The sequence below is a fragment of the Podarcis bocagei genome (assembly GCF_964188305.1).
Source record: "Podarcis bocagei genome assembly, chromosome: 1".
NCBI classification, from domain to species: Eukaryota; Metazoa; Chordata; class Lepidosauria; order Squamata; family Lacertidae; genus Podarcis; species Podarcis bocagei.
In genome coordinates, this window is record NC_138125.1 from 130,190,555 (window position 1) to 130,214,459 (window position 23,905).

At 44.7% G+C, this 23,905-nt stretch overlaps 1 protein-coding gene across 2 annotated transcripts in view; it reads left to right on the plus strand.

Moving 5' to 3' along the window:
- RFTN2 (raftlin family member 2) overlaps nucleotides 1–23,905 on the plus strand; it is a 48,152-nt gene that overhangs the window by 16,712 nt on the left and 7,535 nt on the right. For both annotated transcript variants that reach the window (XM_081180700.1, XM_081180699.1), the window contains exons 6-7: nucleotides 154–275; nucleotides 3,616–3,719. In XM_081180700.1, coding sequence (XP_081036826.1) covers nucleotides 154–275; nucleotides 3,616–3,719 — 226 coding nt within the window. The remainder of the gene's footprint in view (nucleotides 1–153; nucleotides 276–3,615; nucleotides 3,720–23,905) is intronic.

A 23,905-nucleotide genomic window follows, 5' to 3' on the forward strand; every position in this document is an offset into this window, starting at 1 on the left:
GACTCCAAACACAGAAGAGTGCTGACGTGCTAAGACAGAATAGGAAGAAAAACACCCTAATTTGAATGTAATAAAAAGCAGCTACATTAATGATATATTTCTTAACAATTCAAGGTTTCTATCACTTACTTCCTTCTTTTCTTGTTTCCCTAGCTGACTACTTGCCCAAATCATTAGAAGGCTTATTTATATATGAAGAAGAAGGCACAGGAGTGCCCGGTTCAAACAGGAAAGGAAATGATGCCATTGTTGTAGAACAATGGACTGTAATTGAGGTAAATGCCTTGTTTTTGTTTTTATGTATGCAAGTTAGTCTCATAGGTTTGTTTGTCTCCAGATTCAGAATGATACTGATTACAAATTTAGTTCAAATTAGTAAATCAGTATAAGCCAGTCTGTAAAATGGGTGCAACTGAGTTGGAAAACCCAATTACTATATTTTCTTGTAAACGCTCTTAACTAATACATAAATGTTACTAAGGAAATATTGATAGTGTAGATGTTGGTCAGGCCTTTAAGGTTACATACCGATTCAAACTTTTGAGGCACACACTAGCAGATCGTAGTACAGTGGTGCCTCGCAAGACGAAATTAATTCGTTCCGCAATTCTCTTCGTCTTGCGGTTTTTTCGTCTTGCGATGCACGGTTTCCCATAGGAATGCATTGAAAATCAATTAATGCGTTCCTAGGGAAACCGACTTCAGACCAGGTCCGGCTTCGCTCCCGACCCCCAGCATTTTAAAATCTTCCCAGGACACGGGGAGATTTTAAAATGCTGGGGGTCTGCAGCGCTTCGCTCCCGACCCCCAGCATTTTAAAATCTTCCCAGGACACGGGGAGATTTTAAAATGCTGGGGGTCTGCAGCGCTTCGCTCCCGACCCCCAGCATTTTAAAATCTTCCCAGGACACGGGGAGATTTTAAAATGCTGGGGGTCGGCAGCGAACGCTTCGCTCCCGCCCGCCAGCATTTTAAGATCGCCCGGGGCAGGCGGGGGGGAGGCAGGCGGGGGGGGAGCAAAGACTTTTGCCCCCCGCCGGCCTTCAGAAGAGGTCCTCTTCTGAAGGCCGGCTGTGGGCGAAAGTCTTTGCTCCTGACCGCCAGCATTTCCCTATGGGCTTTCGTCTTGCGATGCAAGCCCATAGGGAAATTCGTCTTGCGAAGCGCCTCCAAAACAGAAAACCCTTTCGTCTTGCGGGTTTTCCGTCTTGCGAGGCATTCGTCTTGCGGGGTACCACTGTATCTGCTACTTAAAATACATCATAGCAGATTATTTCATTCAGCAAGAAGCCTCTGAATAAATATCAGGAGCTGGCCACAGTCGTATATTGCGATTTCTGCGTCACACATTCTTATTTGAACATTTCGTGCAAAATACGCCTGGCAGACAAACCTGAAAAACCACACATGGGTTCGGGTTGATGTTTGGTTTGGGCCAAAGAAATTAGCCACTGTACTGCTGACAGTATATATGTGGTGGCAGCTTCTGCTGGAAAAACTGAACCTCTTGTTGCAATGCTTGGCAGGGGGTTGGACTCGATGGCCCTTGTGGTCTCTTCCAACTCTATGATTCTATGATTCTTGCTTAAATGATGGAACTGGTTTCTAGGAAATGAAGAAGCACAATTAGCTGACTTGTTAAGTTCACCAATCAAGGTGGCCTCTCAAAAATGTGTTTGCCTTCGGAATATTTTTTCCCCCACCCTGCTTTGGGGGTGAGAGCAGCTTTTCTAACCACTAGGCATTCTACTTTTAAATTATATTGCGTTTCAAAAATCCTTAACTTTGGAAGGGTAAGACTTTTTTTAAAAAAAAGTAAGGGGAAGTAGTGCATAAAATAAGCACCGTATTTTTCGCTCTATAAGACGCACCAGACCACAAGACGCACCTAGTTTTTGGAGGAGGAAAACAAGAAAAAAAATATTCTGAATCCCAGAAGCCAGAACAGCAAGAGGGATCGGTGCGCAGTGAAAGCAGCAATCCCTCTTGCTGTTCTGGCTTCTGGGATAGCTGCGCAGCCTGCATTCGTTCCATAAGACGCACAGACATTTCCCCTTACTTTTTAGGAGGGAAAAAGTGAGTCTTATAGAGCAAAAAATACAGTATCTAGTAAAGTAGTTCTGTTAGCACAGGAGCATTTGGCTGGGCAACTGAGCTTCCTCTCCCCGTGTGCCTCCTGCACACCCCATAAATCTGTTCTCCCTCCTGAGTAAATTTGAAGTATGGGGACATGCAGGGAGAGGAAGTTCCATTGTGTAAAAGGAAATCCTAGTACTCACAGAACTACTTCAGAACTACTTTGTTGTATTATACCACCCAATGGCTCAATTCTGATGACCATGCATTCAAACAGAAGGAAGAAGTAGCAAACTTACCTTTTCATTTTAAACATGGCTTGTTTCCTCATCAGCAAAAGTGGCTTTGGCAGAATATCCAGATTTCTCCCACAAACAATTGCTATGTTTGATCAGAGGCAGCATTAATGAAGAAAGCAGAATCACAGACTCCTCATAATTTCCTTGTTTGCTCTCAGTTCAGCGACAGAGTTAAAGGTCAATCAGGCCCATAACATCCTTTTTCCTTTTCTTTTTGCTTCTGTCATGAGAGGAAGGGCAGGGCATGCATTAAAGTTATAGTAATAACATAGTAAAGTAATTATAATAACAAATAACAACTGGGGATGGGGAAAAGAGGGGAGATGAAATTTGTATGTGAGTATAACATGCAAATCAGATCCAATGCAATTTTACCAAGTTTGAATAGCTAAATAACCAAGAATAGCCAAATAACATAAACAGACTTTGCCAGTAATTGTCTGAGCTATCTAACTTCTCAGGTTTAGCAGAGTTAATTGTGTTGGGCCAATAATGCCATTTTCCAGAGTTCATCTGCCTGCCACACACATTCTTTTTCAGTCATGGGATTAATCAGGCATTAGAACTGCCGTGCCCTTCCTGATGGGGGGGGGGCAGATGCCCCCGCCGCCTATCAGGAACTGGATCCTAGCCTGCACCCTGCTTTGGCAAATGGGGATGCCGGCTGGGACTTGGGCTGTGCCAGGGGGCGGAGCCAACAGAGCGGGTAGGGTTCCCTCAGATCTGCCCATTTAACCAGCCCGTACCTGGGGCTCTACCTGTTCGTTCCCTCGCCGCTTTTCCCGACCCACCCGCCCTCAGTTTTTAGCTGATAGTCAATAATAATAATACAGTGGTACCTCGGGTTACATATGTTTCAGGTTACAGACGCTTCAGGTTACAGACTCCGCTAACCCAGAAATAGTACCTCGGGTTAAGAACTTTGCTTCAGGATGAGAACAGAAATCTTGTACTTAATTCGTTCCGGAGGTCCGTTCTTAACCTGAAACTGTTCTTAACCTGAAGCACCACTTTAGCTAATGGGGCCTCCCGCTGCTGCCGTGCCGCCGGACCACGATTTCTGTTCTCATCCTGAAGCAAAGTTCTTAACCCGAGGTACTATTTCTGGGTTAGCGGAGTCTGTAACCTGAAGCGTATCTAACCAGAAGCGTATGTAACCCGAGGTACTGTATTTGGCTTGTGGAAATGCTTGCTGCTCTCCCCAAATATACTAATGCCTCTGTGTGTTTTTTTTATATAGGGCAGTGAAATCAAAACGGATTATGGTCCTTTGCTACACACCTTGGCTGAGTTCGGTTGGCTTTTGACGTGTGTGCTGCCTACTCCAATCATCCGACTGGACAGGTAGATGAAAACGGTGCCTTTCTCTCCCTAGTGCATGGCAGCCCGGCTTGCGGGGACATACCTGCTCCTGACAGCACACGGGGTCTGAGGTGACGCCACCTGGTAGGCAGGGCTTCTGCTTTCAACCGAACAGCTCTGTCTCAGAGGCACGGTTCTCCAGGAGCGCCAATCAAGGGCTTTCAAATGAGTCACATGCACATCAAAAATTTAAATGCTGAGCAGGGTCTCCGTCCCTCCTGACTATATTAATAATAATAATAATAATAATAATAATAATAATAATAATAATAATAATAATAATAGTTGTTGTTATTATTATTATTATTATTATTATTATTATTATTATTATTATTTATACCCCGCCCATCTGGCTGAGTTTCCCCAGCCCCTCTGGGTGGCTCCCAATCAAATGTTAAAAACTGTACAGCATTAAATATTAAAAACTTCCCTAAACAGGGCTGCCTTCAGATGTCTTTTAAAGATAGGATAGCTACTTATTTCCCTCACATCTGAAGTGAGGGTGTTCCACAGGGTGGGCGCCACTACCAAGAAGGCCCTCTGTCTGGTTCCCTGTAGCCTCACTTCTCGCAGTGAGGGAACCGCCAGAAGGCCCTCTGCACTGGACCTCAGTGTCTGGGCTGAATGATGGGGGTGGAGACGCTCCTTCAGGTCTACAGGACTGAGGCCGTTTAGGGCTTTCAAGGCCAGCACCAACACTTTGAATTGTGCTCGGAAATGTACTGGGAGCCAATGCAGATCTCTCAGGACCGGTGTTATGTGGTCCCGGCGGCCAGTCCTAGTCACCAGTCTAGCTGCCACATTCTGGATTAATTGCAGTTTCCAGGTCACCTTCAAAGGTAGCCCCACCGGGAAAGGGGGGGGGGAGAGTTTTGGAATCCAAAGGGTGTATAATTTTATGTTGTTTTTTGTTAGTATGTTTTGTAATTAATATAAAAATTGGGAAATCTGTGGAAGGGAACTTGGGTCGACCTTAGAAAAGGACGTAAATGATGAGTATTGTGGTTTAATTGAGGCTTATAAGTTAAATTTGGTTAATTAAGAAGAATTAAGTAAAATATTAATAAGGCAAAAGTGGGAGATAAGAACTTGCTGAGTTAACTATTGGAATTAGGATGCAAGAAGGGGAGGTGTGGGGAAGTCAGGGAAAGTGGTTAAGAAATTAAGATTTGAAATTATGTATGTTTGTCTTTGTGTTTGTCTGTCTGTGTTGTGTATTGTGTGTTTATATAAATTGTGAAAACCCAATAAAAAATTTATTAAAACAAAACAAAGGTAGCCCCACATAGAGCGCATTGCAGTAGCCCAAGCGAGAGATAACCAGAGCATGCACCACTCTGGCGAGACAGTCTGCGGGCAGATAGGGTCTCAGCCTACGTACCAGATGGAGCTGGTAAACAGCTGCCCTGGATACAGATTTGACCTGTGCCTCCATGGACAGCTGTGAGTCCAAAATGACTCCCAGGCTGCGCACCTGGTCCTTCAGGGGCACAGTTACCCCATTCAGGACCAGGGAATCCCCCAGACCTGCCCACCCCCTGTCCCCCCAAAACAGTACTTCTTGTCAGGATTCAACCTCAATCTGTTAGCTGCCATCCATCCTCTAACCGCCTCCAGACACTCACACAGTTAACCAAGTCAGCCTGAGGAGGGACGTTTCTCATTTCTGTTTGTAAGCAGCAGCTGTTGGGTTTCTTACCTCATTGTGAGGGTCTCCAGCTGTTTTTGGACTGCAACTCCCATCAACCCTAGCTTAGCAGGACTAGTGGTCAGGGGTGATGGGAACTGTAGTCCAAAAACAGCTGGAGACCCGAGTTTGGGAATCCCTGAATTAGAACAATTATGGTACCCCTCGTCTGTGATAGATTCAAACAGGAGCGACCGTTTCACTGTAATTACAAAGTTTGTTGCTTGGAAAGGAAAATTTTGGTGGTGGGTGGAGTAGCTCAGGAACCGATCCAAGCAAATACGTATTTTTTTCCAAGGGAGTTGACCTAGTTTCTGAATCAATTCTTCTTTTTAAGTGGAAAAGCAGCGCTAGTGTTCCAGATAGTGTTGATAAAATACTTGACTGCAGGGTGTTTTTTTTCTAAGGGAGAAGAGTACATTGTTATCACAGAAAAGAAAAACAGAAGCAACTGAGATTTGGGAGTTCCCTGTTTTGTTTTTAAAAAATTGTAGCCTGAAAATCTCCATCAAGACTTGAGCTCTGATTAAAAATCTGTCCTGAAATATTTGGTGGGGGTTTTTTTGAAGAGAAGAATCACGGTTTTGTTTTTGTTTTTTGTCCCATAGTTTCATTCTGAATATTTTCTGCACTTTTGTTGTGGAAAATAAATTGGGGGATTTATTTATTTATTTATTTATAACCCATCAGGCTGGGTTGCTAGTCATAAAACTGAATCACAAAAACTGTTATGCACTAGTGAGACATCTGTCAAAAGACATTCATTTTAGCATGAACATGGTATCGCTGTTGTCTGAATATGCTCATTTTTTTCTGATCAACTGAAACCTTTAGAGCAGCATAGCATTTGCTATTTTTCAGGATCTGAAATGATCAAGTAGGAAAAACCAGCAGAAGGGAAATTGTCCCAAATTGCTTTCCATCAACATCCTTGCAGATTTTAACCACAACAAGCGTTTAAGGGCAAACAGGAAGTGGCTCTTGGCTTGATTGCCTGTAGAAGGGAACCGGGGCATCATAAGCAGAAAAGGGGAGGTAGAGGAAGTCGGAAATATTACATAACTAGCCAACTCTTGCAGACAATAATATTTGAGTTATTGAGTGGTATGATTTATCATGTGCTAATACTGAATGAGCACTGTTTCTGAGCCATGATGGGTATGGTTGTGGAAATAAAGGTAGAAAATTAAGGGAATATTCCAGACATCGGTAGACTAAGGAATCTCCACCACATGGTGGGATGCAGACGTGCATTAACAACAGCACATGCAGCCAATGATGGGGGTGGAGACTCTCTCTGAGGATGGATGGAACCGTTCAGGGCTTTAAAGGGCAGCACCAACACTTGGAATTGTGCTCAGAAATGTACCAGGAGCCAATGGAGATCTTTCTTTCTTTTAATTAAATTTTAAATTAAATTTTCCAACATACATTTATAATATCCAATCTAAATTTATCACATATTTTCTCTTTTAGACTTCCTTCAACCTCTCTGACAATCATCCATTATTCAAATTTTTAAGTACGCATTTCCTAATTTTATATTGCATTTTATAAACCTTCACACACTTAGTTTTCATCAATACAATAGTCCTCTATCATTCACAGAACTTCATGAAATCCCACTAGCATTATTTGCTCATCACATACAAATTTCAGATAGTCTGAAAATTTTCCCCAGTCTTCAATGCACTTTTGATCTCGTATATATCTGATCTTTCCTGTTAGTTTGTCTAGTTCAGCATACTCCATCAGTTTCATTCTCCATTCTTCGAGCGTCGGCAGTTGTTCCTGTTTCCATTTTTGGGCCAATAATATTATATAATAATAATAATAATAATAATAATAATAATAATTGGGCCAATGGAGATCTTTCAGGACTGGTGTTATATGGTCCAGGCGGCCGCTCCCAGTTGCTGGTCTAGCTGCCGCATTGTGGATTAGCTGTAGTTTCTGAGTCACCTTCAAAGGTAGCCCCACGTAGAGTGCATTGCAGTAGTCCACGCTGGAGATAACCAGAGCGTGCACCACTCTGGAGAGACAGTATTCATGTGAGCTGTTTTAATTGCTTTCAAACTGTTGTAACCCATCCTGGGACTTCATAGTGAAAGGCAGGCAAGAAATCTCAATAATAAACAACAGTACAGTGGTGCCTCGCAAGACGAAAAGAATCCGTTCTGTGATTCTCTTCGTCTAGCGGTTTTTTTCGTCTTGCGAAGCAAGCCCATTGAAGGATTAGCGGATTAGCGCTATTAGCGGCTTTTAGAGGCTTTTAGCGGCTTATCTGCTGATCGGATCAGCTGGTAAGCGGCTTAGCGCTATCAGCGCTATCAGCGGATTTTAGCGGCTTATCTGCTGATCGGATCAGCTGATAAGCGGCTTAGCGGCTTAGAAAGGGGGGGGAGGGGGAAAAAACCAGCAGGAACTCGCAAGACATTGTCGTCTTGTGAAGCAAGCCCATAGGAGATTTGTTTTGTGAAGCACCTCCAAAACGGAAAACTCTTTTGTCTAGCGAGTTTTCCGTCTTGCGAGGCATTCGTTTTGCGGGGCACCACTGTAATAGGAACAATAACAGCTACTTTTAAATAGAAGGGCTCCACTCCAACAAAGTGTGCATATAGACTTTTTCCATTTTTTAAGGCAAAACCTGTAGTAATACACTGTTTAACAGTAAAGACTAAATGGGGGCCTCCTCCTTTACTGACTAGCAATTCCAATTGCTGTTTGCATAGCCCAGGGTGTTAGATCAGGTTGGCGAATCACATACCCTGCACATGAATTCCTCATCTTGCTAGGGTTCTTCATCCAAAAGCCCGCTTCTGGCGCACACATATGTGAGTTGGAGTGCTGGTGTAATGTCTGGCAAAACCATTACATGATTTAGATTTAAAATTTCAGTGTTATGTCCTTCAACTGATAAATCATTTCCGCTGGCATCTATTCTGCAAAGTAAACGTAGCAACAATTAAAAATAGGCAGACAGAGGAAATGCCACATTAATTAGTATTTGTCTGATGGGTTTTATGCTGTCTTTCACATGGCGGATTTCCTTAAGAATGCAAATCACATGTCTGAATACAGAACAGCATATTCTGCAGTCTACGGTTCTCTTTCCCTCCCCGCACCCCCCGCCACTGACTTTGAACTCTTAACATCAGAACTCCTGTTGAATCTTAATAACTTTTAGTATCCCAATGTCTTGTACCTTTCAGTGCTAAATGTAAGGACAGAGCTGTTGTTTTCCCCAAATCAGCTGGCGCAGTGCTCTGTGCAGAGAATTAAATCAGAAGAAAAACAATAAATAAAAATGGGAAATTATGGGTTGGTTCCTAAGACACAAGAGCAGAGTTCTACTCACATAACAGGCCTTTCCTGCTAAGTCCTTGGATCTCTCTGGGCACTCTGAAAATCAACTCGTGAGGTTTGGGGTATCAGAGATGGAACCAGGGGGACTGTACCTTTTTTGAACAGGTGCCTTACTCACGGTAACCTTTGGATCCAGCCATATGCATAAACTTCTCGTGCAACTACTAGAGCAAAAGCAGTCACACACTTGAGAATAAATAAAACAGTGAAAGAAGCATTCATTAGCTTCCCTCTGAAGTTTTTGTTTTCACACTCATAGTCTACCAATTAACAGTTTTTGCAGACCGCCAAGCCATCCCACCAAGTGATGATGCAATTGCACTGCTTTGAAAAGGTGTGAATCTCCAGCAACTTAGCAGTCAGAACAACAAAAGAGTCTCGTGGCACCTTAAAGGCACCTTATGTTCACGGACTACAGTCCACATATATCTTCTTCCTTTTTTGGGGTGAAGCAAATGAGAGCAGAAGGAGCTCCCCTGACTTGAAGACTTTTGGGTCTGGCTGAGCTGTTTCAATAATAATAATAATAATAATAATAATAATAATAATAATAATAATAATTTATTTGTACCCTGCCCATCTGGTTGGGTCTCCCCAGCCACTCTGCGCAGCTTCCAACAAAGATTAAAAATACATTAAAATGTCACACATTAAAAACTTCCCCGAACAGGGCTGCCTTCAGATGTCTTCTAAATGTCAGGTAGTTGTTTATGTCTTTGACATCTGAAAGGATGGCGTTCCACAGGGCGGGCGCCACTACCAAGAAGGCCCTCTGCCTTGGTTCCCTGTAGCTTTGCTTCTCGCAGTGAGGGAACCGCCAGAAGGCCCTCAGAGCTGGACCTCAGCGTCCGGGCAGAACAATGGGGGTGGAGACGCTCCTTCAGGTATACTGCATTGAGGCCATTTAGGGCTTTAAAGGTCAACACCAACACTTTGAATTGTGCTCAGAAACGTACTGGGAGCTAACGTAGGCATTTCATTTTTCTCGTTGCTGGCTAGATAGACATATAGACTATCTGCTGCTGTTATTTTTAACTTGTTTTTATTAAGGGTTGTATCCATTGGTGCCCTTCCACAACCAAGTTCTTCCGTTCACAGTTTTGCTAACAGGACAGGAAGAGCAATGATTATTGCCATTCCTTCCTTCCTCCTGCTGCAGCCCACAACCACCATCTTCCATCCCAGAATCGTCAAATTGTAGATTTGGAAGAGACCCTGAGAATCATCTAGTCCAACCCCCTGCAACCTTAGTGTTATGAGCACCACATTCTAATCCACTGAGCTACCCAGTCCCAGAAAATCGGAAGCAGATTTTCAGGGAACTGTACAGGGGAGGGAAATTGGCAAAAAGCCTCTCTCCTCCTCTTGCAGGGGATGCAGGTGGCACTGTGGGTTAAACCACAGAGCCTAGGACTTGCTGATCAGAAGGTCGGCGGTTCGAATCCCCGCGACGGGGTGAGCTCCCGTTGCTCGGTCCCTGCTCCTGCCAACCTGGCAGTTCGAAAGCACATCAAAGTGCAAGTAGATAAATAGGTACCGTTCCGGCGGGAAGGTAAACAGCGTTTCCGTGCACTGCTCTGGTTTGCCAGAAGTGGCTTAGTCATGCTGGCCACATGACCCGGAAGCTGTACTCCGGCTCCCTCGGCTAATAAAGCGAGATGAGCGCCGCAACCCCAAAGTCGGCCCTAATGGACTGGACCTAATGGTCAGGGCTCCCTTTACCTTTACCTTTTACCTCCTCTTGCAGAGTCATCCTGGTTCAAAAGTCTTCCCATGAAAAGAAGAGCACTAGCAAATTCAGCCCTAAGAAGTGTGCAATATGCCCTCTTTAAAAATAATTAAACGTCTAATCCCATATATACAAAAACCAACATAGCTCCGGCAATTAATTTGTTTCTAATTCTTTCTGTATAAAATGTCATGAAATAGGAAGCACATCCCTCTGGCCATGACTGCGGCTCCCTAAGCCTGGTTTTCAGTCAACTTTATTTCCTTTCCCAGGATACTGCAAGAGAAGCCTTTCTGCCCTCAACAAACTTGTAACAGCTATCAGCTTCGACAAATGAACTAAATATACTCTTCAAAGCAGCCAAATTAAAGAAAAAAACCACAACTGTTAGGAAGGCAAAAAACAGTGTTAGAAAGGTAAACTAATTGCAGTGGCGTGCTATCTCCTTGTCAGCTTAAGTTATGCATTCTTTGGCAAAGGCGTAAAAGAGAAAGCGGGGTGTGAGATTTAACTTATAAAAGAAACTCCTTTTTAATGCACTTTCCCTCCCTCATTGAAATTCAGTAGAAATTCCACCATCACTCAACTCAGTTGTGAATTAAAGTAAGCCCCTGGACATTGTCGTGTTCAGCATTTTAATAAGCCCAGACATCACACATGTTAAATTTGCTTCCAGTCTAAGTAGCACTCGCCTGCTTCCTTGTTAAAATCAAAGTTTTGCCGTCGTCAAACTATTTTAATTATTCCGTGCTTTTGTTCAGGAGGGTACACAGCAAAGGAAATGCCTTGTTGCCAGACAAATTCCTGGGATCAGAATCCTGCACATTTTTTTACCTAGCAGGAAGGTTTGCATGTAATACGATGTTTCTTCCTTCTCCCCCTCTCACCTCCCTAGTCTTTCGCAGTGGAATCTTTGGAGTTATTTCAATAGCCTGAATACTGGTTCCTTAGGCACATACTAGTATGTGGTGGTACTTAATGCCAAGCGACATGTTTCACAGAAGATGCATGTATCAGCCTTCCAGTATATGTACATGTCTGTGTATACCGGTACATTGTTTTTAATTAAAAGTAGCAGGGCTGCAAATTTGATGGGAAGAGTTGGTCCCTGTCTGCCCCTCAAAAAAGCTCCCAAACAGCTTTTTAATTACTCCCCTTGCAGGACCAGAGGCACCACCCGTTAACTCAGCAGGGCAGTGTAAGAATATGTAGGAAGCTCAAAAGTAACAACCAGCAATAGCAAAGGGAAATGGAAATGAGTTAAAGGGAGTGGAAATGAGGGGGAAGAGACAGGTTCAGATTGTTCAGTGGGTTAGGAGGCCCAATAACTGTGCTGCGTGAAACTATCTTAATAAAATAAACTGCTTATATTTGGAGCCCTTCCAGACAGCCTGTTTACAGAGGATTCATTCTGATTTACCTAATGGTCAGGGGTGCCATCGGGTGGGGGGGCTGAGGCCCCCCCAAAGATTTCAAAGAAGGGTTCGGGTTTTGCCGCGGCTGGGTGCACAGTTGCTGGTGGTTATGTCTTAACAACAACAACAACAACAACAACAACAACAACAACAACAATAATGTATTTTTTATACCTCGCCCATCTGACTGGGTTTCCCCAGCCACTCTGGGCGGCTTCCAACAAAACACTAAAATACAATAACCTATTAAACATTAAAAACTTCCCTAAACAGGGCTGCCTTCAGATATCTTCTAAAAGTTTGGTAGTTATTTTTCTCTTTGACATCTGGTGGGAGGCCTAATTCCCTGTAACTTGGCTTCTCGCAGCGAGTGAACCGCCAGAAGGCCCTCAGTGTCCGGGCAGAACGATGGAGGTGGAGACGCTCCTTCGGGTATACTGGACCAAGGCCATTTAGGGCTTTAAAGGTCCGCACCAACACTTTGAATTGTGCTCGGAAACGTACTGGGAGCCAGTGCAGGTCTTTCAAGACTGGCGTTATATGGTCCGGCGGCTGCTCCCAGTCACCAGTCTAGCTGCCGCATTCAAGCGAGAGATAACTAGAGCACACACCACTCTGGTGAGACAGTCTGTGGGCAGATAGGGTCTCAGCCTGCGTACCAGGTGGAGCTGATAAACAGCTGCTCTGGACACAGAATTGACCTGCGCCTCCATGGACAGCTGTGAGTCCAGAATAACTCCCAGGCTGCGCACCTGGTCCTTCAGGGGCACAGTTACCCCATTCAGGACCAGGGAGTCCTCCACACCCGCCAGCCTCCTGTCCCCCCAAAACGATACTTCTGTCTTGTCAGGATTCAACATATGGAAGTGGATGTGCTAGACCAGGGATGTCCAACAGGTCGATCGCAATCTGCTGGTAGATCCACATGACGTTTTGGTACATCGCGCTGGATCTCTGTATCCCTTTCCTTAGCGTCGCTAAAATTTACTCCTTCCCTGCCCCCTCACCCCGCCCTCCGTTGTTGTTTGATCTCTGGAAGGGAAGATGGAGCTTTCTCTGCGCTGCTGTTTTCATCCATAGCAATCTTTTTGTGAGTGAGTTTACCCCTTTGTCCCTTGCCTTTAACCCCCCCCAAAAAAAGCTTTTTTAAAACCCCTAAAAAACGGGGCTTTTCTCCTCCCTAAAAAAAATCAGCAACTATGAGCTGAATCCCCCAGTAGATCACTGCCAGTTTTTAATTCTGAAAGTAGATCACAGTCTCTTGAGAGTTGGCCACCCCTGTGCTAGACCAATGTCTTGCCTGGGCAGTGGACTGAGTGGTGATAAAAATGACGAGGATAAAAATAATACAGGAAGATTGTACAGAGTATCTTAATTTTCTTAATGCAGGGAAAGTCAGCACAAACCGTCCAACCATAGCCAGTCATCTTTTTGTGACAAGGCTCTGTGCCTTGGACAGCTGTGATTTGCGTGAGGAAATTCAGCAGTTCTGTCGCCATGTCAGGAAGATTTGCACCTGTTGGATTTTATCAAGCAGCTGTTAAAGGGACAGAACATTTGTCAAGGGAAAAAAAGGTGGCGACTCCGACATAACGGATCAGAGCCTTGTCTGGATTGTTCCTTCAAGGTGCAATGTGTCCCTGTCCAACAAACATAAAAAGATGGCGATCCAGCATTTGATCTAATATGAAACATTTTAAAGCAATAGATTTTGCCCCTTGCCAGATTCAGGAAATAGAAAATTGTTTTCAATACTTCTAGATAGTTCACTGAAAACAAGATTTCTCTTTCAGTTTTAGCTAACTTTAGTTGCATCAAGGCCTAACAAGTCTAAAGCATTTAGACTTTGATTTGTCATGGATGCCTTAGGTGAAATTATTTCATTGCAGGGTTTGGACTAGATGACCCCTGGGGTCAATTCCAACTCTAGGGTTCCATGAAATACTGTTGTTGTTGTTGTTGTTGTTTAGTCATTTAGTCGTGTCCGATTCTTCGTGGCCCCATGGACCAGAGCACCCCAGGCACTCCTGTCTTCCACTGCCTCCCGCAGTTTGGTCACACGCATGCTGGTAGCTTCGAGAACACCATCCAACCATCTTGTCCTCTGTTGTCCCCTTCTCCTTGGGCCCTCCATCTTTCCCAACATCAGGGTCTTTTCCAGGGAGTCTTCTCTTCTCATGAGGTGGCCAAAGTATTGGAGCCTCAGCTTCACGATCTGTCCTTCTAGTGAGCACTCAGGGCTGATTTCCTTAAGAGTGGATAGGTTTGATCTTCTTGCAGTCCATGGGACTCTCAAGAGTCTCCTCCAGCACCATAATTCAAAAGCATCAATTCTTCGGCGATCAGCCTTCTTTGTGGTCCAGCTCTCACTTCCATACTCGGCTTCTCTGAGTTATTCAAGCCTCTTCGCCACAGCAAGGCAGTGATGCATAAAGGGGATGAAATACTGTATCTTCATGCATTTCCGCCCCCCCCCCCAAAAACCAGCTTCAATCCGAATTGAGAAAAAGAATAACCTAGCTGTGTTCCAAACTAGTAGTGTTGCGAAGATTGTAATAAAAATGGGGCCATTGTGAAATAACAGAAGTATCAGTATGGTTGGGGGAATCCCAAGATTTGCAGAAGTACAAAAATATCTTCACACACACAAAGAAGATCGGACTGGTGTCTGCGCAATGAGGAACGATGGAATGTAGACTGTCAACTGGAAAAGAGAAATGGAAAGAGCATGGGATGCCCAGCTTGGAGAGAATAGCTGTCTAGAGCCCTGAACAGGAGCACATTTTACATGTGGATCCTTTTGGATGAAAGGGCAGGGTAGAAATCAGTTAATTAACCAAATATTGAGATAAGGCGATTCTTTATTTACTAGCCTTTTTGCTTTTGTCTGTAAATGCAACTGTCTCATTAAAACCAAGAAGGAAAATGCACAGACAATACATTTGAAATCTACATTTGCAAGCAAATGGAGGCTGCAATGTCGTAAGAGATGCTTTCGCACCAAGGGGAAAGCCTATAAATGACTGGCCACAAGCCAGAACAAAAGTTGATATGTTTATGAAGCCCTGTTGGTTTCAGTGAGATTCATGGCCGTTGTCTACGGTCATTGCTATCAAGTTTGTTAATACTGCTGATGGGATTGTGAAATCACAGGAATGATTTTGTGACCTGTTCTTCTTACGTTCTACTTCTGCTTTCGTCTTTCTTCTTTCTGCAATCCTTTGCTTCTTCTAACATCCTGACACCCCTTTCTTATTTAAGCCTCAAATAATCTAACAGCATAATCTCAACATGGTCTACTGAGAAGTCCTATTATATTGTAGTTTTATGTTGCAAACTGTCCCAATATCTATGGGTATAGGGCTGTATACTAACTAACTAACTAAATCAATCAATCAATCATCAATCAACCAATCAATCAATCAATCAGTAGGGCTTGCTCTCAAGAGGTGAGGGAATAAGCACTATTGAATTCAGTGGTATTTATTAGTGCATTTCTTCTATTTGTATGCCACCATTTTCCTCCAAAAAGCTCAAGGTGTGACATACATAGTTCTGCCTTTTTTCATTTAATTCCCACATGAATGAACCCTGTGAGGTAGTTTATTAGGCTGAGAGGCAATGACTGGCCCAAGGTCACTAAAAGACATTCTGGTCTCCCGGATCTTAAAGTTAAAGGGACCCCTGACCATTCGTTCCAGTCGTGGCCAACTCTGGGATTACGGCGCTCATCTCGCTTTACTGGCCGAGGGAGCTGGCGTACAGCTTCCGGGTCATGTAGCCAGCATGACAAAGCCGCTTTTGGCGAACCAGAGCAGCGCACAGAAATGCCGTTTACCTTCCTGCCAGAGTGGTACCTATTTATCTACTTGCACTTTGACATGCTTTCGAACTGCTAGGTTGGCAGGAGCAGGACCGAGCAACGGGAGCTCACCCCGTCACGGGGATTCGAACCGCCGACCTTCTGATCGGCAAGTCCTAGGCTCTGTGGTTTAACCCACAGCGCCACCCGCGTCCCTCCCAGATCTTAGTCATACTCTAACCACTGCGAAACACTGCCTATCTGTCTGCTTCTGAGTATAAATGTTTAAGATTGCATTGTTAGTCTGATTCTTCAACTTGCCATCCTTTTTCTTTGACTGCTTCCCACCCCCCATTCCTTTCCATAAGAAGTTCAATTTCCGTCGCCCACTTTTAGAGACTCAACCCCCATTTTTATCTGCATTCTCTTGCTGCTATTTTTATTATGCTCACGCCTTCCATCCTGAGTATTGTGCCCCTTTGATCTCTCCCCCCTCCAATCCCAACCAGCCCTTTCTCACTTCCTCTTCAATTGCCACCCTTCCTCTTTCCTTTGCATTTCCTTGACTGCTGGTCTGTAGGCAAGGCCACAGCTTCCTTAATCACTAATACAAAAGCTAGTTTTCCTGTACGAATCCAATAAAAATGTTGTTCTGTATCATCAAAGATGCTAAAATTATACCTGCAGAGGATATAAACATTTGAAGATTGTCTGACTTAATCCAGCCAAAGCTTAACAATTGAAATGAATTGAACTTTGAAGTGATTGACTTGACCTGGCTGTGTATACATTAATGTTTACTCCAGCTCAAGCGCACTCCCACCGCTGGCATTTGAAGCCAAGTAACACGGGTGGCGCTGTGGTCTAAACCACTGAGTTTGGGCTTGCCGATCAGAAGGTCGGCGGTTCAAATGCCCGCGACGGGGTGAGCTCCGGTTGCTCAGTCCCTGCTCCTGCCAACCTAACAGTTCAAAAGCACGTCAAAGTGCAAGTAGATAAATAGGTACTGCTCCAGCGGGAAGGTAAACGGTGTTTCCGTGCGCTGTTCTGGTTCGCCAGAAGCGGCTTAGTCATGCTGGCCACATGACCCGGAAAAACTGTCTGGGCAAATGCCAGCTCCCTCGGCCTGTAAAGCGAGATGAGTGCCGCAGCCCCAGAGTCGTCTGCGACTGGACAATGGTCAGGGGTCCCTTTACCTTTACCTATGCATGACATTAGACACTGTCCCTAGGTATCCTGCAGCTTCTCGAAAAAATACTCCTGTTTGATGTGCTTCCCTTCAAACCAACTTCCATCTGATTAGAAAACGGAAGCCATGGTTGAGCTGAGGTGTGTACATTGCAGGCAGTTGTCGCACATGCTCAGATGACCGCTTCCGTGAATTGGGAGTTGGGTGCAGGAAAACAAATCAGGTAATGGGCATAAAGTGAAGGCATTGCCGCCCCTGCTCTACAAAAACATAAAAATGTGACTTGAAATACAACAGGGGATAATGGCCTTGCTGCGTTTTAAGCCGCAAATTTGTACACAGCCTGGGTCGTGCGCTATCTTTGCAAGGACTGAGTTTAGTATCATAATGGCACATTATGCATCAGCGGCGTAGCTAGCTGCTTGGGCGCCTGGGCAGTGTGGAGCTTGCTGGCCCCTGAGCCACCGCGTCGCTCCCAGGAGAGACGCATGGCTCGGGCACACTGCAGGCCCCACGGTAAGGGCTGCCCCAGTGCCGCCCACCCCGCCCCCCCATCTATGCCTCTGTTATGCATTTATATGAGTTGCAGAAGAAGAAGAAGAGTTTACATTTGATATCCCGCTTTATCACTACCCGAAGGAGTCTCAAAGCGGCTAACATTCTCCTTTCCCTTCCTCCCCCACAACAAACACTCTGAGAGGTGAGTGGGGCTGAGAGACTTCAGAGAAGTGTGACTGGCCCAAGGTCACCCAGCAGCTGCATGTGGAGGAGCGGGGAAGCGAACCTGGTTCACCAGATTACGAGTCTACCACTCTTAACCACTACACCACACTGGCTCTCCTGCAGGAATGGGGTGGGCCAAATTGTTTCCCTCCTTTCCAGTCCCTAAGTGGGAAAGGTAATAGGGTTCACAGCAGCTGGCGGTTTCGTTTCATTCCACTTTTAGTTTGCATAACCGCCTTTCTATATTACTCTACGCAAGGCGGTTTACAAGCTGAAGAAACAACAAATATCACACACCTTATAACAATCTGATCCATTTATTGAGTTTTTATATTCTGCTGGAAGTCACCTGGAGTGTCTGGGGAAAACCGAGCCAGATGGGCAGGGTATAAATAACAAGATTATTATTTAAATTTATTATTATTATTATTATTATTATTATTATTATTATTATTATTATTATTATTATTATCCAATGCAAAACATAAGTTAAAAATAATCAACTTACATCAAATAAAGTAATATTCAATAATCCGTTAGTGCGCAATGAAATTAAGTATCAGCAAACAATAATTAAACAGAAGTTCACTCAGCAACTACAATTAATGATTACAAAACTATAATCAGTAATCCAGGCTATGTAGAAATAGAGGAAGCTGCTTTATACTCAGTCAGACTATTTGTCCATCTACTCCAGTATTGTCTACACAGACTGGCAGCAGCAACTTTCCAGGGTTTCAGGTAGGGGACATTGCCTGGAGTTGCCAGGCATCGAACCTGAGACCGTCTGCCTCCAAAACACCTGCTCTGCCCCTGAGCTGTGGCCCTTCCCCTGAAGGAGCGTCTCCACCCCCATCGTTCAGCCCGTACACTGAGGTCCGGCTCCAAGGGCCTTCTGGCAGTTCCCTCACTGCAAGAAGCAAGGTTACAGGGAACCGGGCAGAGGGCCTTCTCGGTGGTGGCGCCCTCCCTGTGGAACGCCCTCCCATCAGATGTCAAGGAAATAAAGAACTATCTGACTTTTAGAAGACATTTGAAGGGAGCCCTGTTTAGGGGAGTTTTTAATGTCTGATGTTTTATCATGTTTTTAATATTCTGTTGGGAGCCGCCCAGAGTGGCTGGGGAAACCCAGCCAGATGGGCGGGGTATAAGTAATATATTATTTTTATTATATGTAGGAACCCCATGCAAAATGCACATCAGCGTTTAGGTATTTCCATTAACACTTTACTAACCCTGCCTCTCCTCTCTCTTTGACATGCTGCTAGAGAGTGAACCACCAAAGGGTAAGCTGAATTGTGCAGTCTGCAAATTTCCACGAAGACCTTCCTGTGTTTCTCGTCTTTTGGGGGTCAACTCAGCTTCACTCAAGCCAGGCCTGGAAAGGGTGCTTGGAGCTAGAATCTTTAAATATGGTGGACTGGACTGTCTTAATTAAATGCATAATGCCCTTGCTGAGAAAAACATTGCTTTGCATATATTGATGGAGAACAGAAGCAACACGATCTTGGTCACAGCAATTCACAAAGTGTGCTGCTGTTTGTCTTAAGCCCATTTCTGTGTTCAAATAGAAGTGCTGAAACTGCTTTTGTGAAAAGCGTCTGACTTAGAGGTGGTGAACATGTGGTCCTCCAATTGCTTTTTTTGGTACTATTTTTATTAATATTTCATTAAGAGAATTTCATTTGTAAAAAGATAAAAGGGGGGGGGAGAAAGAAGGAAAAGAATGAGAGAGAATGAAAAAAGAAAGAAAAAATGCTGTTACATTTCCGTGCATTATTATACAGATCTATGTATACTTTTTATCCTAATACACATATAATTGTCAGTAACCTAACCCATTCTGTGTAAACTCATTCCAAATACCATTGTATTAATCCAAAGAAAGACTGCGTCTATAAACTGTCCATTCATATGTTCCCAGTGTTGTCAAGCCATTGTTAAAGAGGAATCGTATCTCTATTTTTCCCATTCATCAGTATCGGTCTCTTGGTCACCATTAGTGCACGTAGAATCCATTTTTGCTGTCCTAGTGTCAATTTCCATACAATGGGTATACAGTTCAAGAGCACATTCACCTCTGAAAATCTTAAAAATTTCCCCAAGTGTCTTGCTTATAGAGACCAGCACTTTCTCCTAAAACTTAGTAAGTGTGGGACACAGTAAAAGCATATGTTTCAAAGAAGCATTATCCATATTACATCTCCAACAAAGAGCTACATTAGGTAGTTTTTTTTTATACAAATGTAAGGGAGTCCAATAGATTCTAAATTGTATTTTCTGTTGTAGAAGTCTTAGTTTAAGATCTATCGATACATCAAATACCAAAGCCAAATATGGTCCTCCAAACATTATTGAACTACGGTTCACAGCAGCCGTAGCCAAAGTAGACAGTGATCAGGGATGATGAGAGTTGTAGCCATTTACCACAATATAAGTAAAGATAAAGTAAAGGGAAGTGGGTGCCGCTGTGGGTTAAACCACAGAGCCTAGGGCTTGCCAATTAGAAGGTCGGCGGTTCGAATCCCTGCGATGGGGTGAGCTCCCGTTGCTTGGTCCCTGCTCCTGCCAACCTAGCAGTTCAAAAGCACGTCAAAGATAAATAGGTACCACTCTGGCGGGAAGGTAAACGGCGTTTCCATGGGCTGCTCTGGTTTGCAAGAAGCGGCTTAGTCATGCTGGCCACGTGACCCGGAAGCTGTACGCCGGCTCCCTCGGCCAGTAAAGCGAGATGAGCGCCGCAACCCCAGAGTCGGCCACGACTGGACCTGATGGTCAGGGGTCCCTTTACCTTTACCTTTAAGTAAAGATCATTACAATCCAGGATAGAATTAAGTGCATTAAAGCACATTGTATTCTGTGTACTGTGGTGTTCTAGTTAATTCTACAGGCTTTGTGATAATTCTGTGGGCAGGCTAAATGACTTAAGAGTCCTCAACTCCAGATGCTTGATGGAATGACATGTAACATTGGCTTCCTTAGCAAATTCCAAACTTATGAACTGGATGACATCCAACTAAAGTTGAAGATGAAAAATAATAATAAAAATAATAGCAGCTGTGACTCAGGGGATAGCACATGGCTAAGCTGAGCACACACCCAGGCAATTTTGAGAATGTCCCTTTCTCAGAAGCTGCTCTCCACAGAATTCCCAAATTGCTGTTTCCTGGACCCTGAGTTCAAGACAGAGTGCTGAATTCATCTAGCCCAGAACGCCAGCAGAAGGCAGCTCAAGGACTCCTGCTAGCACAACTGGGTCCCCCCCCCCCTTAGGCTTGGGCAATAATATACAGTGGTACCTCGGGTTACAGACGCTTCAGGTCACAGACTCTGCTAACCCAGAAATAGTACCTCGGGTTAAGAACTTTGCTTCAGGATGAGAACAGAAATCACGTGGTGGCGGGAGGCCCCATTAGCTAAAGTGGTACCTCAGGTTAAGAACATTTTCAGGCTAAGAACAGACCTCCAGAATGAATTAAGTTCTTAACCCGAGGTACTACTGCATCCATATATCGCCCAGGACCGGTATTAGGGGCAGACCCCCATGACGGCTCCCGAGTCCTTCTGCTACCAGCGCCCAGCACGCTGAAGGAAAAACAAACTGCAGCCAGGCACTGGAGGTGGAGGGACTCAGGAGTGGTGGCGGTTTCACCAGCGATATATCCCTGAGTGAAACCGCCAGCTTGTTCCTCCCTTTGCTTCAACAAGCCTCATATTCCCTCTGGCTGCAGCACACTGAAGGGACATGGGGCTTCCTCACCTGGGGGGCAAGAAGGCTCAAAGAAGCTCTCCTGGCCCCCAGCTGAGCCTTGCCAGTCTCCCTTGCCTTCCGCCACCCTGGGATGGGTGAGGGGAGGTGCCAACGGGCTGCTTCTTCATCCAGGGAGGGAGAGGTTTGCTCCCCTCCCTGCCCGTGCCAAGGCTGCGGATGTGGCAGGCCTACAAACAGAGGGTTGGCACCGCTGCCTCATCCACCGCTGCTTGGACATGGGCTCTTTTCTGACATTGTGAGATACAGTGGTACCTCGGGATGCGAACGGGATCCATTCCGGAGCCCCGTTCGCGTCCTGAATGGAACGTAAGACGGGAAGGCACGTCGCGTGTGTGCGCGGGCTGCGTTTTGCTGCTTCCGCGCATGCGCACGATGTCATTTTGAGCATCTGCGCATGCACGAGCGGCGAAACTTCCGGGTTACTTCCCGGTTGCCGCTGAGCGCAACCCGAAAGCACTGAACCTGAAGCACATTGAACTCGAGGTATGACTGTGCCGCCACATCACGGTGTTTAGTTGGTGGTATATTACGACGTTGGTAAACAGTTATTGCCCAGCCCTACCCCCCCCCATGCCTGCCCCAAACTTACTCTGGAGGGTCAGGAGAGACCCCGGGGCAGTGCAGAGGGCAAAGGAGTGGGGTTGTTCCATCTGGCAAGTAAATACCATATTTTTTGCTCTATAAGACTCACTTTTCCCCTCCTAAAAAGCAAGGGGAAATGTATGTGCGTCTTATGGAGCGAATGCAGGCTGCGCAGCTATCACAGAAGCCAGAACAGCAAGAGGGATTGCTGCTTTCACTGCGCAGCGATCCCTCTTGCTGTTCTGGCTTCTGGGATTCAGAATATTTCTTTTCTTGTTTTCCTCCTCCAAAAACTAGGTGCGTCTTATGGTCTGGTGCGTCTTATAGAGCGGAAAATACGCTAAATGCTTGCACTGATGGAGCCATCAGAAGAATGTGGCATCGAGTTCCCCTTACGGTCTGGAAATTTCATGTGATCTTTTCCCACCGGCAATATATTTTCAGGGCATGAACATGCTGTCTGCCAAAGTTTAAAAAGCTGTTGAAATCCCCACCCTCCTTATGTGCAGCCCTTTGAGACAAAATTCAGCTTGTATCTAGGTGGTCGGTGGATATACCACTGGGGAATGCGGCCACTTCTCAGTACGGTATATCTTTATTGTCATTGTCCCATACAGAACAATGAAATTGAAAAATCTACATAAGACATTCAAAAACCCCTAAAAACTCTGAAACCCCATTTTAAAATACAATATACTATAGAGACTCCTTATGCTGTGCTTAAAACCAGAATTGCATTTGGATAGAAACTGTTTCTCAGGTGGCTAGTCCTGGTCTTTATAACCCTATACCTTCTTCCAGAAGGCAGAAGCTGAAAGAGATCATTTCCGGGGTGCGTACTATCCTGTGCTATCTCTGCCGCTTTCTTATGGCACCTGGCAGCATAGATTTGATCTAAGGTGGGAAGAGTGCACCCAATTATTCTCTCTGCAGTCTTTACAACCCTAGACAGCATTATTTTTCCCCTGGCCGTGCAGCTCCCAAACCACACACACAGACCATAAGTTGATACACTCTCCACAGTACAATGGTAAAATGCCATCAACAGATCCTTTGAGAGATTGTTTTTCTGGAGGATTCTCAGAAAATATAACCTCTGCTGTGCTCTCTTCATCAGGTCTTTGCTGTTTTCTCCCCAGGTTAGGTCATCTCAACTCCATTCCCAGTAATCGAAACACCGAGACCTGTTCCACGCACTACCCCTCAATAATAAGTGGCTAAATATTCAATTTACATTTCCTAAAGTCCACAATAATCTCTTTTTTTTTTAAGTTAAGGAGTAAGTTTCCTCTTTAAAAAAAACAAAAAACTGGCTAACCGTAGCCTTTGCGTCAGTAAGTTTCTGCTTAGATTAGTAAGAAGAAGAAGAGTTTCAGCAGTGGGCAAGGCCGGTCAGGGAACCTCATCTCCTTACTTGACATCTGGCAGGAAAAATATCTTAACCCTGGAGAAAACTAAGGCGTGAAGGAGACAGCTGGTTTGGAACAAAGGGGAGATTAAAAGCAGCTTTAAAACAACAACATAACCTTGCATGTCAAAATTGGTAATGATAGCACTGTCCAATGTGACTAAAATGAGATGGGCTGTGTTCTTGTGTGTGGACTGTGGAGGCCAGGGGTTGGGAACTTTGCAGTCTCCAGATGTTGCTAAAATGCAACTCCCATCAGCACCAGCAAGCATGGCCAAGAGCCAGGGGTGATGGGAGCTATGGTTCAGCAACATCTGGAGGACCAGAAGTTCCCCGCAGCTGGAATAGATCAATAATGTGGGTGGGCGTGAGATGTGCCACAAACTGATCCTAAGTTAGTCTCTCACATTTCAGTGAATAATAATAATAATAATAATAATAATAATAATAATGATAATAATTTATTATTTATACCCCACCCATCTGGCTGGGCTT